The sequence below is a fragment of the Chiroxiphia lanceolata genome, chromosome 1 (assembly GCF_009829145.1).
Source record: "Chiroxiphia lanceolata isolate bChiLan1 chromosome 1, bChiLan1.pri, whole genome shotgun sequence".
Taxonomy (NCBI): Eukaryota; Metazoa; Chordata; class Aves; order Passeriformes; family Pipridae; genus Chiroxiphia; species Chiroxiphia lanceolata.
In genome coordinates this window covers 155,282,379-155,297,970 of record NC_045637.1, presented here as the reverse complement: position 1 = coordinate 155,297,970, position 15,592 = coordinate 155,282,379, and the positions used below count along the sequence as shown (strand labels likewise).

Genomic DNA, 15,592 nt, shown 5'->3' with positions numbered 1-15,592 from the left:
GGGACAACCCTTGCCCTGAGGAGTTTTTCCCAGTATCCAATCTAAACCACCCCTGGCACAATTTGAGGCCGTTCCCTCTTGCTCTGTCGCTTGTTTTTTGGGAGAAGAACCCAACCCCCACCCCTGGAGCAGGAAATAAAACTTTCCCAGTGTTTTCCCCACACTTTTGGGATTAGTTTTGGAAGTTACCGAGGCGTTGGATCAATCCCTGTGAACTTATGTAAAATTATAAGGAATTTCAGATTTTTGAAAGGATTTTTTACATTTCCAAATCCATTTGAGGTGTGTATGGAGATCCACCTCTCTAAAGGGATAAACTGGAATATTTTCTTCCATATCTGGAGCGTTCTGATGCCAATTCTTGTTGCCACACATTTCTCTGCATCCATTAATCTTTTCCACCTCCGTTCCGGATCTCTGACACACCCACAGCAGAGCAGGAGGCCTTCAGACACTTGGAATAACAATCACTCCAGCAGGAATTAGTGATTTGCCCATGGTTTGGGAGTCTTGGGATGAGATGAGGAGACCCAACAGAGCTTGGCTGCTCCCGTGGCCGTACCTTCCCCGGGGTCTCCGTTGGGATGTTCCCACCGTTCCATGCCATGAATTTCATCCCGGGGATGAACATCCCTTGATCCCACAGTGTCACCAGCGATAGGAAACAGCGCAAATTCCCTTTTTTTTAAGTTCTTCCTGCTGGGTTTCAACCTTCTCCAACTTGGAAACCTTCAAACTCCTCACGAAGAGCAAGACGAGGCCGAGATCTCCGGCGGGTGGTGGAGTCCAGGAGTCCCACTGGATGGGACAATCAAGGAGCAGGTCCCAGGTACTTCAAGGGGGTGACAATGGTCTCTGTGTGTCCTCCTCCCTCCAGGCAAACCCAGTGGGATCCTCCGACGTGGGACAGCCCCGGGGACGACGCCGGCCTGGAGCACGAGGCTGAGATGGACCTGGGGACCCCCACGTACGACGAGAACCCCATGAAGGTGAGGAGACACTGCCCTGGGATGGACCTCAGGATGGGGGGTCCATATGGATTTGGGAGGTGGCAGGGACAGGAGTGACCTCAGATCTGTCCTAATGCTCTCAGTGCTTGGCTCTTGTGGTGCAATTCCCTGTGGGATGTTCTTCCCTGGATTCCAATCCCCTGTGGGGAGCTGACCTTATGATCCCCAAAAAAAGGGGGAATGAGTGGGAGTAATGTTGAAATAGGACAAACTAAGGATGTAACTTAGAAGCCCTTTTGATACCTTTCTGATTCCCTGAAAAACAGAGATCCGTGGAAAGTAAGGAATAATTCTCTCACTGCTCCGGTGCTCCCACAGCTGGGAGGGAATTTTCCTCCAGGAAAATCCCATCCTGGGACACTCAGGAACGTCCCACTGGGCTGCTGTCGCCTTTCCATGTGCTGCCAGGATCCCAAGGGTTAATCCCATTCCCGGAATGCCTCTGAGTGCTTCCTGGCCAGTTCACTCCAAGGAAATTACTGGCAAATATTTGTCTCCCTGTAAAAAAGTTAATTAGAAAATGAGCTCAGACCTGGAATTTGCTGCTCAGCCAAGGGGTTGTTGCTTCCAGAAAAGCCTTTCCAAGGGTTTTTTTTTTTTCCCCCTGGATCAGTGTCACACGTACCCTGTGCCATTCCCTGTGGATCTGGGATCTTGTGCTTCTTTGGGTTGCAAATATTGTAGAAGGATATTGGGATTTCTCAAGGGAATGTTAATTTTAGGCTTTAGGTGAGATTTTATTAAGCTGGAATAGTTGGAAAACGCATCCCTGTGGAGGGATGAGGTGGAGCTTAGTGGTGTGGAGCAGCCTGGAGATATTTGGGAACGTCCCTGTGGTGAGAACAAGGTGCTGAGGAGAAGGTCGGGCTCTTCTGAGCAAGGGAACAGAGCTGTGCTGCTGCTTCCCAGCCTGGGAGTCATTTCCATATGGAATTTTGAGGGTCTCAGTGCTTCCTGTGAGTGAGGAAAGGTGCTTCCATAAATGTGGCTTTTATCCCATGAATGGTGGCTTTTGTCCATAAATTGGGATAAAAAGGAGCTGAGGACTGGGGTGACGATCCAAGGGCTTCACTTTGGGATAGACATGAGTTGGCTGCTCCTTCCAGGTTTTGCTGCTCACTCAAGCCCCCAAATCCCAGTTTTTAGGCGCAGGAATTCCCTAAATCCATCATTCCCTCATTCCTAAAGGTGACCTCCTGGTGAGGTGATTCCTGCTCCTTCCAGAGCTTTAAATCCTTTTCTTCTGGGCCAGGAGAGCCAGAAGGTCGGGTTTTTCCTGGCATTGCATTCCCATGGTCATAGCTCCCGCCTCCCACCACATTCCTTGGATTTTTTTGCCCTCCTCCCCACCCCACACCTTTTCCAAGAGGGATTAAACCCACCGGCATCGTGGCTCCAGCCAACAGCTGCTGCTGCTATTCCTGGTGTTCCCTTTCCACGGGGGATGATTTTGATGGAAAGGCACAAGAGGTGTGGGAAGCCTCCAGCACCATTCCCCTTTAAAGCACGTTTTAAATCCCGTTTTTCCCCTTGGAAAAGGGGTTTTGTGAGGGAGTGGCCCGGTGGAGCGCTCGGGAATGCTGGCACTGGCACCGGGCTGGATGCCGAAGGTTTTCCATCCTTTAGCCTGGATTTGTGGCAGGATGTGTTTGTGTCCCTGCTGGTTGGTTCTCCATGGGAAGGTCAGTGTCGGTGGAGCAGATCCCAGTTGCCAGAGGAGACGATCCCAGTCAGGCTCCTCCAGAATTCCCCACACATTTGGCTTCTCGATCCCATTCCTGGTTTTCCCCCAAGAGCATCTTTGTGGCTTTTCCATCCCCGTCTCCTCCAGAGGCTGATAAATAGGGACACCACCATTTGGGGGCTTTTCCTGGGTTAGTTTTCCTGGTGGGCAGCACAGCTTTGGATTATGGGAATGCTTTGGAGGGGCAGCAGAGAAAGCCCTTGTTAAGGAGGTTTTAATATTAAAATAAAGGTGAATTTTAGCCTAAAATCAGGAGAAATTCCCTAAGGAGAAATTGGTGCCTTTGCACGAGGAGGAGCTTGGGAGTGGAGTTTCTATTTCTCCTCCTCATCTTTCCCTGCAAATTTTGGCACAGATTTTTCCCCCCATCCCACATGGAGAAGGTGGAGAAAGGTTTAGAGGGTGGAGAAGGTTTTGGGGGAGGAGAAGGATTTGGGGGTGGAGAAGGGGATGGAGAAGGATTTAAAGGTGGAGAAGAGATTGGTGATGGAGAAATGGTGGAGAAAGATTTGGGGATGGAAAAGAATTTGGAGGTGGGGAAGGATTTGGAGCTGGAGAAGGGGATAGTGAAGGATTGGGGGATGAAGGTTCTGGTGATGGAGAAGGGTTTAATGGAGAAGGGATTGGGGGTGGAGAAGAGTTTGGTCATGGAGAAGGATTTGGGGCTGGAGAAGGGTTTCATGGTGGAGAAGGATTTGGGGGTGGAAGAAAGGGTTTGGGGATGGAAGGGTTTAAGGGAGAAGGGTTTGAGGGTGGAGAAGGATTTGGGGGTGAAGGAGGATTTGTTGGGGGAGAAGGGTTTGGTGGAGAAGGGATTGGTGATGGAGAAGGGCCTGGTGGTGAACAGTTGATGGGAGAGAGGGATTTGGGGGTGGAGAAGGGATTGGTGTTGGAGAAGGGTTTAGTGGAGGAGGATTTGGGGGTGGAGAACAGTTTGATGGAGAATGATTTGGGGATAAAGGAGATTCTGGTAATGGAGAAGGGTTTGGGGTTGGAGAAGGGTTTGCTGGTGGAGAAGGATTTGGGGGTGGAGGAGGGATTGGTGATGGAGAAGGATTTGGGGTTGGAACAGGGTTTGCTGGTGGAGAAGGATTTGGGGTGGAGACGGGATTGAATGATGGAGAAGGGTTTAGTGGAGGAGGATTTGGGGGTGGAGAACAGTTTGATGGAGAAGGATTTGGGGATAAAGGAGATTCTGGTGATGGAGAAGGGTTTGAGATTGGAACAGGGTTTGCTGGTGGAGAGGGATTTGGGTGTGGAGAAGGATTTGGGGGTGGAGAAGGGATTGGTGATGGAGAAGGATGTGGGGTGGAGAAGGGTTTGCTGCTGGAGAAGGATTTGGGGATAAAGGAGGTTCTGGTGATGGAGAAGGATTTGGGATTGGAACAGGGTTTGCTGGTGGAGAATGATTTGGGGATAAAGGAGATTCTGGTGATGGAGAAGGGTTTGGGATTGGAACAGGGTTTGCTGGTGGAGAATGATTTGGGGATAAAGGAGATTCTGGTGATGGAGAAGGGTTTGGGATTGGAACAGGGTTTGCTGGTGGAGAAGGATTTGGGGATAAAGGAGGTTCTGGTGATGGAGAGGGATGTGGGGGTGGAGAAGGGTTTGCTGGTGGAGTGTTGCAGGGTTTGGTGTCGCCGCCGTGCCGGAGCCGCTCCGGGATCCATCCGGGATCCATCTGCTCCCCATTCCCAGCCCTTTGAAGTGGCAGCAGAGCCCCGGGCAGGGACTGCAGAGCTTTGATCTCCCTCGGCCATAAAACGGCCCCGGAAAGGTTGATTTACATCCCACAGTCCCTTTGCTCCCGGGATTTTGCAGCTCTGCCCTCCAGCCAGGCACGTTTTTAGGGATTGAAAGGAATGGGATGGCTCCTGCTTTTTTCAGTGTTAAATACTTTTTAAAAAAAATGGGGATTTTTTTAATTAAAAGAGCCGTCGGAACATCATCAAAGAGCAGAGGGAGAAGGGAAACCTCCCCCGGCTTCCCAAAGTGCTTTTGCTCTTGCCATCCTTCAAATCCAAGTCGTGGTGACCTGCAGTTCCCAAAGCTCTCCCAGAAAATGGTGCTGGTGGAGAGACCCAGCTTTTCCCTTCCTTGGACTCTGAGGATGTCACAGGGCTCGGGATGGGTGTGTGTGGGAGGTGGGTGTGGAGCACAAGGAATGAGCTCCGGGATGCAGCCGGAGCCATTCCTGCTCTGTTAGTACAGGCAGCAAATTAAATCAGGGATCAGCACGCAGGGAAGCAGCCAGGAATTCCTAGAAAATCCACTTTATCCTGGCTGCAGCTAAAGATAATCCCTGTGAATGCTTGTGGAGGGTCCCAGCCCTCACAGGGAATTCCTGAAGGAAACCCCCCCACTGCAGGACTCGCTCCCACTCTGGATCAGCACAGCTCTGCCAGGACCTGCTCCTGCTCTTTTTCCAGGGTTTTTTTCCGAGGAAAGCAAGAGCAAGGAGTGGTCCTGAGGGCTGTGCTCCCAGCCCAGGAGTGTGACTGGGAATTGTGCCAGGATTGGGCTGGGAAATGTGTCAGGACCGAGCTGGGGAGTGCCAGGATCAGGGGTGGGAAATGCTGGGACTGGGCTGGGGTTGTGCTGGGATCAGACTGGGAATTGTGCCTAGATTGGGGTGAGGAGGGTGCTGGCACAGGGATGGGAAGCTCAGCAGGAATGGGCTGGGAGCTGCCTGGTTTGGGGTGTGGAGCTGCCAGGAGTGGGCTGGGAAGCTCCCCAGGAGTGGGCTGGGAAACGTGCCTGGATCAGGCTGGGAAATGTGCTGGCACTGGGCTGGGAGGTACCAGGACTGGGCTGGGAAAGGGATTGGGAATGGGTTGGGGACAGCACTGGGTCTGGCCTGGGAAGGATATTGGGAATGGACTGGGGACAGCACTGGGCCTGACCTGGGAAGGATATTGGGAATGGGTTGGGGGGCACACTGGGACCAGGCTGGGAAGCTCACTGGGACTACCAGGATCAGACTGGGAAGAGACCAGCACTGGGCTGGGAAGCTCACTGGGATCAGGCTGGAAAGTCCCTGGATTGGGCTGGAGAGCCTCATCAGGCTGGGAAAGTCCCTGGGAATGGGCTGGGAAGTGTGCAGGGAATGGACTGGAGAGTGTGCTGGTGTTGGACTGGGAAGCTCACCAGGACTGGTCTGGGAAGCTCACTGGGACTGGGCTGGGAAGCTCACTGGGAAGGGGCTGGGAAGCACACACTGCCCACCGGGCTGTGGGGTGGGATGGGCAGTTCCCAAGGTGGGAAGAGGGCCAGGGAAGCGCTGACATCCCTCCATTCCCCCTTCCCAGTCTTCCAAGAAGCCCAAGACGGCGGAAGCCGACACGTCCAGCGAGCTGGCCAAGAAGAGCAAGGAGGTGTTCCGGAAGGAGGTGGGTGTTCCCGGGGCACCGGGATGGGGCCGGGATGGTGGGATTGGGGAACTGATCCCGGGGTGTCTCCGCAGATGTCCCAGTTCATCGTGCAGTGCCTGAACCCCTACCGCAAACCCGACTGCAAGGTGGGCAGGATCACCACCACCGAGGACTTCAAACACCTCGCCCGCAAGGTGGGAACCTGGGAACCTGGGAATGTGGGAAAAGGGCATGGGGAGCACGGGAATGGGGGTGGATGTGGGGACATGGCGGGCACAGGGGCATGGGAACGTGGGAAAATGGGATACAAGGACATGGGGGTGTCAGAATGTGGGACATGGTGGGTACAGGGACATGGGAAGATGGGAAAATGGGATACAGGGACATGGGGGTGTCAGAACGTGGGACATGGGTACAGGGATACAGGAATATGGGAAAATGGGATACAGGGACATGGGAATAAGGGAAAATGGGATACAGGGACATGGGGATGTCAGAACATGGGGACATGGCGGGTACAGGGACACAGGAATGTGGGAAAACGGGATACAGGGACATGGGGGTGTCAGAACATGGGGATGTGGGAACAGGGACATGGGAACATGGGAAAATGGGATTCAGAACATGGGGATGTCAGAACATGGGGACATGGGTACAGGGATACAGGAACATGGGAAAATGGGATTCAGAACATGGAAACATGGGTACAGGGACTCAGGAATATGGGAAAATGGGATTCAGAACATGGAGACATGGATACAGGAACATGAGAATATGGGAAAATGGGATTCAGAACATGGAGACGTGGGTACAGGGACTCAGGAATATGGGAAAAAGGGATACAGGGACACAGGGACATGGGGAGTAGAGGGACATGGGATGTGGGGACATGGGGACACTGGGACATGGGATACAGGGACATGGGGACACAGGGTGTACAGGGACACGGACACAGAGGGACACAGGGACATGGGGACACAGGAATGTGGGGATATGGTGGGTACAGGGATGTGGGAATTTGGGAAAAAGGGATCCAGGGGCACAGGGACATGGTGGGTACAGGGACATGGGATGTGGGGACACTGGGACACGGAGGGTGCAGGGGGGGCTGTGTCACCCCATCCATTGGATCCACCTGCAGGAAAAGGGAAGGAAAGGAGCAACGGTGTGGGGAATAACAGGGAGTACTTGGGGAATATCAGGAAATATCAGAGGAATATTTGGGGAAAACCCAGCAAAATAGTTTGGGGAATGATAGAAAATATTTTAGGAAAAATAGCAAATCTTTGGGAAACAATGGGAAAATGGTTGGGGGAATAGCTCGGGAATGATAGCAAATATTTGGGGAATAACAGCAAAATGGTTTGGGAAATAGATGGGAAATAATAAGGAATATTTGGGGAATCACAGCAAATTATCAGGAGAATAATGGCAAATATTGGGGGAATGTTTGGAAAGTAATGGAAAAGTTGTTGAGGAATATTTGGGGAATAATGGGGAATATTTGGACAATGTCTGGGGGAATAATAGGGAAATAGCTTAGGGAATATCTGGGAAATAATAGCAAGTATTGGGGGAAAAATACTAAATATTTAGGGAATACTGGGAGAATAATAGCAAATTATTGAGGGAATAACAGGAAATATTTGAAAAGTAATACAAAAGTGATTTGGGGAATAATAGGAAATATTTGGGGAATAATGGAGAGTATTTGGGGAATGTTTGGGGAATAACAGGAAATATTTGGGCAATAATAGGAAAATAGCTTAGGGAATATTTGGAAATAACAGCAAATATTTTGGGGGAAAATATCAAATGAATTGGGAGAATAATAGGAGATATTTGGGGAATAATGGGGAATATTTGGAGGATTTTTGGAGGAATAATAGAGAAATGTCTTAGGGAATAGCTGGGACATAATAGCAAATATTGGGGGAATAATATCAAATCTTTAGGGGATATTTAGGGAATAACAGACAATTAATTAGGGGAATAATAGGAAATAATTGGGGAATATTTGGGGAATAATAACCAATTGTGGTGGTTGGAGAATAACAGGAAATCTTTGGGAAATAATAGGAAAATAGCTTGGGGATGTTTGGAAAATAATAACAGGTATTGGGGAACAACAGCAAATATTTTAGGACTATTTAGGGATTAATAGCAAATTAATTGTGGGAATAATGGGGAATGTTTGGAGAATAATGGGGAATGTTTGGGGAATAATGGGGAATGTTTGGGGAATAATGGGGAATTTTGGACAATGTTTGGGGGAATAATAAGAAATTAATTTAGGAAATATTTGGGGAATAATAACAAGTATTTGGGGAGTGGTTGAGAAATAACAGGAAATATTTGGGCAATAGTAGGAAAATATCTTGGGGATGTTTGGAAAATAATAGCAAATATTGGGGGAAAACCAGCAAATATTTAGGAAAAGTTTGGGGAATGATAACAAATTAATTGGGGGAATAATGGGAAATGTTTGGGGAAATAAGAAATATTTGGGGAAAACCAGCAAAATAGCTTGGGGAATGTTTGGGAAATAATAGCAAATATTTGGGGAATGATATCAAGGATTTAGGGAACATATGGGAAATAAGAGCAAATTATTTGGGGCAGTAATAGGAAATATTTGGGGAATAATGAGGAATATTTGGAGAATATTTGGGGGAATAATAGGAAATTAACTTAGGGAAGATTGGGGGAATAATGTCAAATATCTAGGGAATATTGGGGGAATAATAGGCAGTTAATTAGGGGAATAATAGGAAATATTTGGGGAATATTTGGGGAATAATAACCAATCGGAGTGGTTGGGGAATAATGGAGAGTGTTTGGGGAATATTGGGGAATATTTTGGGAATAACAAATACGTGGGCAATGACAGAAACAGAGTTTAGGGAATATTTGGAAGTAACAGGAAATATTTGTGGGGAAAAATAGGAAATTAATTGGGGGAAATAACAGGAAATATTTGAGGAATATTGGGGAATGTTTATTTGGGGAATGTTTATTTGGGGAATAACAGGAACTATTCGGGCAATAGCAGGATCAAAGCTTGGAGAATAGTTGGGAGTAACAGGAGTTCCTTAGGGAATAATGGCCCAGTGGGCTGTGGAATGGCCAGGCCGGGGCTCAGTGGGAATTCCAGGCCTGACTCAGCATTCCCACGTTTCCAGCTGACCCACGGGGTGATGAACAAGGAGCTCAAGTACTGCAAGAACCCCGAGGACCTGGAGTGCAACGAGAACGTCAAACACAAAACCAAGGAGTACATCAAGAAGTACATGCAGAAATTCGGGATCCTCTACAAGCCCAAAGAGGACACGGAGCTGGAATAGCACCTGGAATAACACCCACCCCCCACCCCGTCCCTTCCCACCAGGATTGGCCGTTTGGAACTCCCCCAACCTGGGAATTTTATTTTCCCCCTGACGTTTTTTTTAAAGGAAAGGAACCGTCGTTCCCGACGCCGAGGCCCGGCCGGGCTTTGCCAGGCCTGGTTTTCCCAAGCCGGGCTTCTCCAGGCCTGGTTTTCCCAAGCCGGGCTTTGCCAGGCCTGGTTTTCCCAAGCCAGGCTTTGCCAGGCCTGGTTTTCCCAAGCCAGGCTTTGCCAGGCCTGGTTTTCCGAAGCCAGGCTTTGCCAGGCCGAGCGTTGCCGGCGCCGCTGTGGAGCTCTGTATTATATTTTAACGTATATGTGAATATATTGATAATAATTTGCTTTTTTTCCCCCCATCGCTTTTAGCCCCGATCTTGCCGATCCCACGGGAACACTTTGCCAGGAATTGTTTTGGGGTTATTCCCCTTTTTTTTTTTTTTTTTTTTGGTTTTTTTTTTGAGTTGTTCCCTCGGTTTTTCCCTCCCGCTCCTGAAAGGTTTCCCTTTGTTTTTTCCCCTGTAAATAACTGCGGATTTCTGGCCATGTGGATAAGATTGATTTTACTGCTTCGAGCATTTTACTTTCTCTCCAATTTTTACGGAAACTTTTTTTGTAAAAAACAAAAAAGGCAAAAAAAGAGAAAAAAATAAAAAATCCAAAGAAAAACGAGCCCCCCTCCCCCCCAAAAAAAATCCAAATGGACGCTGGACACGGGTGGGAGGGGTGGGATCCGGGGAGGACTCCCCTGTGACCCTCAGGATTCCCGGGAATCCTTGGGGAGTGGGAAAGGGGGGAGGTTGGGGTGACCCGGGAGCATTTTGGGGTTAAAAAGGCCCTTTTACGTCACAGGTGCCACCGGACTTGGGGTCCTTGGGGTGTCCCCACAGCCAGGGAGACTCCGGGGGCCGTGTGGGATGGGGGGGATGTGGGGACACCTGGGATGTCCTGGGGACATGGGGACACATGGACACCTGAGGAGACACACGGACACCCGAGGGGACACACGGACACCTGAGGGGACACATCCCAAGGACACAGTTGTGGGGACACCGGGATTCCTGGGGATACACGTCCTTGGGACACATGGACACCCGAGGGGACACATGGACACCCGAGGGGACACACGGACACCTGAGGGGACACACGGACACCTGAGGGGACACATGGACACCTGAGGGGACACACAGACACCCGAGGGGACCCATGGACACCTGAGGGGACACACGGACACCCGAGGGGACCCATGGACACCTGAGGGGACACACGGACACCTGAGGGGACCCATGGACACCTGAGGGGACACATCCCGAGGACATGGTTGTGGGGACACTGGGATGCCCAGGGATACATGTCCTTGGGACACACGGACACTTGAGGGGACACACGGACACCTGAGGGGACACATCCCACTGCTAAAGGTGTGGGACACCCCTGGGTAGCTGAGGACACACCCAGGGACACCTGAGGGGACACACAGACACCCGAGGGGACACATGGACACCCCAGGAGACACACGGACACCTGAGGGGACACATCCCGAGGACACGGTTGTGGGGACACTGGGATTCCCGGGGATACACATCCATGGGACACATGGACACCCGAGGGGACACACGGACACCTGAGAGGACACACGGACACCTGAGGGGACACATCCCGGGGCCACGGGGGTGGAAGGACACAGGGACAGCCAAGGACACGCAGCCCAGGGACACACGGACACCTCGGGAATGACAGCAGGGATTTGGGGAAGAACAGCTCCAGAACTGGAGGAATAATGGGAAATATTTGGGGGATAATGGGAAATAACTGGGGAGGAAGAGGAAAAATGGTTGGGGGAATAACAGGGAATATTCCGGGGGAAAACAGCAAATGTTTGGGGAATAATAGGAAAAATGACCAGGGAAATGTTGGGGAATAACAGCCAGGATTTGGGAAGTGTCTGGGAATGACAGGAAATATTTGGGGAATATTAGGGCGAGAATAGGAAAATAGCTTAGGGAATATTTAGGAATCATAGGGAATATTTGGGGAACAATAGCAAGTGTTTGGGGAATATCTGTGGGATAATAAGTATTAGGGGAATATTTGGGAAATAAGGGGAAGTACTTGGGGAATAATGGCAAAATAGTTTGGGAAATAACAGGAAATATTTGGGGAATAAAAGGAAAATAGCTTAGGAAATATTTTGGAAATACAGGGAGAACAAAACTGAATATTTAGGGAATATTTGGGGAATAATAGCAAATTGATTGGGGGAATAATATTTGGGGAATATTTGGGAAGTAACAGACAAGTTGTTTGGGGAGTAATAGGAAATATTTCGGCAATAATGGGAAAATAACTTGGGGAATGTTTGGAGAATAATAGGAGATTTCGGGGAATAATTCCAAATGTTTAAGGAATAATAGCAAATTAATTGTGGGAATAATAGGGAATATTTGGGGGAATAAAAGGAAAATAGCTTAGGGAATATCTGGGAAATAATAGCAAATATTGAGGGAAAGATACCAAATATTTAGGGAATATTGGGGGAATAATAGCAAATTATTGAGGGAATAACAGGAAATATTTGGAAAATAAAGTAATTTGGGCCATAATAGGAAATATTTGGGGAATAATGGGGAATATTTGGGGAATGTTTAGGGAATGAGAAGAAATATTTGGGCAATAATAGGAAAATAGCTTAGGGAATATTTGGAAATAACAGCAAATATTTTGGGGGAAAAAAAGCAAATGAATTGGGGGAATAATGGGAAATATTTGGGGAGTAATGGGGAATATTTAGGTAATAATGGGGAATATTTGGAGGATTTTTGGAGGAATAACAGAGAAATATCTTAGGGAGTATCTGGGAAATAATAGCAAATATTGGGGGAATAAAATCAAATCTTTAGGGGATATTTAGGGAATAACAGACAATTAATTAGGGGAATAATAGGAAATATTTGAGGAAAATTTGGGAAGTAATAGACAAGTCATTTGGACAATAATAGGAAATATTTGGGGAATAATAACCAATATTTGGGGAGTGACTTGGGAATAACAGGAAATGTTTGGGCAATAATAGGAAAATAGCTTGGGGAATATTTGGGAAATAATTGCAAAATTGGGGGAACAACACCAAATATTTTGGGAATATTTAGGGAATTATAGGAAATTAATTGGGGAAATAATGGGAAATACTGAGGAGAATGATGGAGAATGTTTGGGGAATGTTTAGAGAATAACAGGAAATATTTGGGAACTAATGGGGATTATTTGGGGAATAGGGAATGTTTGGGGAATGTTTGGGGGAATAATAGAAAACTGCCTTAGGGAATGTCTGGGAAATAATAGCAAGTATTGGGGGAATAATATCAAATATCTGGGGAATATTGGGGGAATAACAGGCAATTAATTAAGGGAATAACAGGAAATATTTGGGGAATAATAGGAAAATAGCCTGGGGATGTTTGCAAAACAAAACAGCAAATTAATTGGGGGAATAATAGGAAATATTTGGGGAATAATGGGGAATATTTGGGGAATAATGGGGAATATTTGGGGAATAATAGAAAATTGCCTTAGGGAATATCTGGGAAATAATTGCAAGTATTGGGGGGATAATAGACATTTAATTAGGGGAATAATAATCAATGAGGGTGGTTGGGGAATAACAGGAAATATTTGGGAAATAACAGGAAAACAGCTTGGGGATGTTCGGAAAATAATAACGGGTATTGGGGAAACAACAGCAAATATTTTGGGACTATTTAGGGAATAATAGCAAATTAATTGTGGGAATAATGGGGAATGTTTGGGGAATAATGGGGAATGTTGAGGGAATAATAGGGAATGTTGAGGGAATAATGGGGAATGTTGAGGGAATAATGGGGAATGTTTGGGGAATAATGGGGAATGTTTGGGGAATACTGGGGAATGTTTGGGGAATACTGGGGAATGTTTGGGGAATAATGGGGAATGTTTGGGGAATGGCACCGTGTGTGGGGACACACAGAGATGTCCCAGGACAGAGCCCAGGGACAGAGGGACACCTGAGGGGACACATCCTGGGGACACCCAGCTGGGGACACTCGTGGATCCCTGGGGACACAGCCCAGGACACACGTGTGGCACTGACACACTTGTGGGGACACGGGGACACCGGAGGGGACTCTGCCCAGGGACAGGAGGACACAGAAGGTCACCCAATCCCAGGGACACACAGACACCCCAGGACACTCATCCCGGGGACACACAGACACCCCAGGACACCTATCCCAAGGACACACAGACACCCCAGGACACCCATCCCGAGGACACACAGACACCCCAGGACACCCATCCCAGGGACACACAGACACCCCAGGACAGCCACCCTGGGGACACACAGACACCCAAGGACACCCATCCCGAGGACACACAGACATCCCAGGACACTCATCCTGGGGACACACAGACACCCCAGGACACTCATCCTGGGGACACACAGACACCCCAGGACACTCATCCTGGGGACACACAGACACCCAAGGACACCCATCCCGAGGACACACAGACATCCCAGGACACTCATCCTGGGGACACACAGACACCCCAGGACACTCATCCTGGGGACACACAGACACCTCAGGACACCCATCCCAGGGACACACGGATGCCTGAGGGGTCATATCCCAGTGACACACGCTCGGGGGAACGTGGACATTTGGGGACACAGCTCTGGGACACAGGGACACCCAGGGACACAAATCCTGGTGGCACAGGGACATCAAAGGGACTCATCCCGCAGACACAGGGAGAGCTGGGGACACTTGGGACACCTGAAGGGACACAGGGACAGTTGGGGACACTCGGGACACCTGAAGGGACACATCCCAGGGACATGCACTTTTGGGGACACACAGACACACGAGGACCCAAATCCTGGTGGCATAGGGGACACATCCCAGGGACACCTGGGGACACTTGGGACACAGTCCAGGGACAAATGGACACCTTGGGACACCTGGGACACCTGAAGGGACACATCCCAGGGACACGGGCTTGTGTGGACACACAGACACACAAGGACACCCATCCTGGGGACAGAGGGACCCCCAAGGGGACACACCCCAGGGCCACGCATTTCCACGGACACACAAACAGCCGAGGACACAAATCCTGGTGGCCCCCAAGTGACAGTTTAATGCCCTCACCCAGAACCAGCCCCATTCCCGCATCCCCCCCCTCCATCCCACAGCGAGGCCACCAAACACTCCCATCCCACCCCCCGAATCCCTATAAAAGTACAAAACCCCCTTAACCCCCCCCCGGAATCCACCTGGACGCGGCGCCGGGGGTGTCACACGGCGGAGGTGACATCCCCCGCTGTCCCCGCCGTGCCCCCCAGCTCCAGCAGCCGCTCCAGCTCCTCCTGCCGCCGCGGGGACACCGGGAGCGGGGGCGGCCCCTCGGGGGGGGCTGTGGGAAAAGGGGGGTGTGAGCATCCCGGAATTCCACACGGCACCCGGGAGAGAGAGATCCATGGGGACGGGTGCGCCCTGACCCCATCCAGGTGCTCCCCGATCCCGCTTGGGTGCTGCCCAGCCCCATTCAGGGGGTCCCCAACCCCTTTGGGGTCTCCCTGACCCCATCCATGTGCTCCCCGACCCCATCCAGGTGCTCCCCGACCCCATCCAGGTGCTCCCCGATCCCATTTGGGTGTTTTCCAGCCCCATCCAGGTGAATCCCACGGTAGGGATGCTCTGGGTGTTCCCCGGTGTTCAGGTGTTCCCCCAAATCCATGTGGGTGCTCCCCGGGATACAGGTGCACCCCAAAACCCCTGTGGGTGCTCCCCGGGCCGTGGTGTCCCCCCAAACCCATCTGGGTGTTCCCTGGGCCGTGGTGTCCCCCCAAACCCCCGTGTGCTCCCCAGAGCACCCCAACCCCCAAATCCAGATGCCCCCCAAATCCAGACGTTCCCCGACCACTGCCCCCCAAACCCGCAGATGCACCCCCCAAATTCCCGCGTGCCCCCCAAACCCTGACCCCCCCAAAGGGGTGAGTGTTCCCCAAAAACCTTGAGCACCTCCCAAATCACCCCCGACCCCACACGGG

At 50.2% G+C, this 15,592-nt stretch overlaps 1 protein-coding gene across 2 annotated transcripts in view; it reads left to right on the top strand.

Annotated features, from left to right (window-relative positions):
- Positions 1–10,176, top strand: part of SETD2 (SET domain containing 2, histone lysine methyltransferase) — a 51,972-nt gene extending 41,796 nt beyond the window's left edge. For both annotated transcript variants that reach the window (XM_032686360.1, XM_032686350.1), the window contains exons 18-21: positions 878–989; positions 6,063–6,143; positions 6,218–6,319; positions 9,308–10,176. In XM_032686360.1, coding sequence (XP_032542251.1) covers positions 878–989; positions 6,063–6,143; positions 6,218–6,319; positions 9,308–9,469 — 457 coding nt within the window. In that variant the 3' untranslated portion in view covers positions 9,470–10,176. The remainder of the gene's footprint in view (positions 1–877; positions 990–6,062; positions 6,144–6,217; positions 6,320–9,307) is intronic.
- The last annotated feature ends 5,416 nt before the right edge of the window (positions 10,177–15,592 follow it).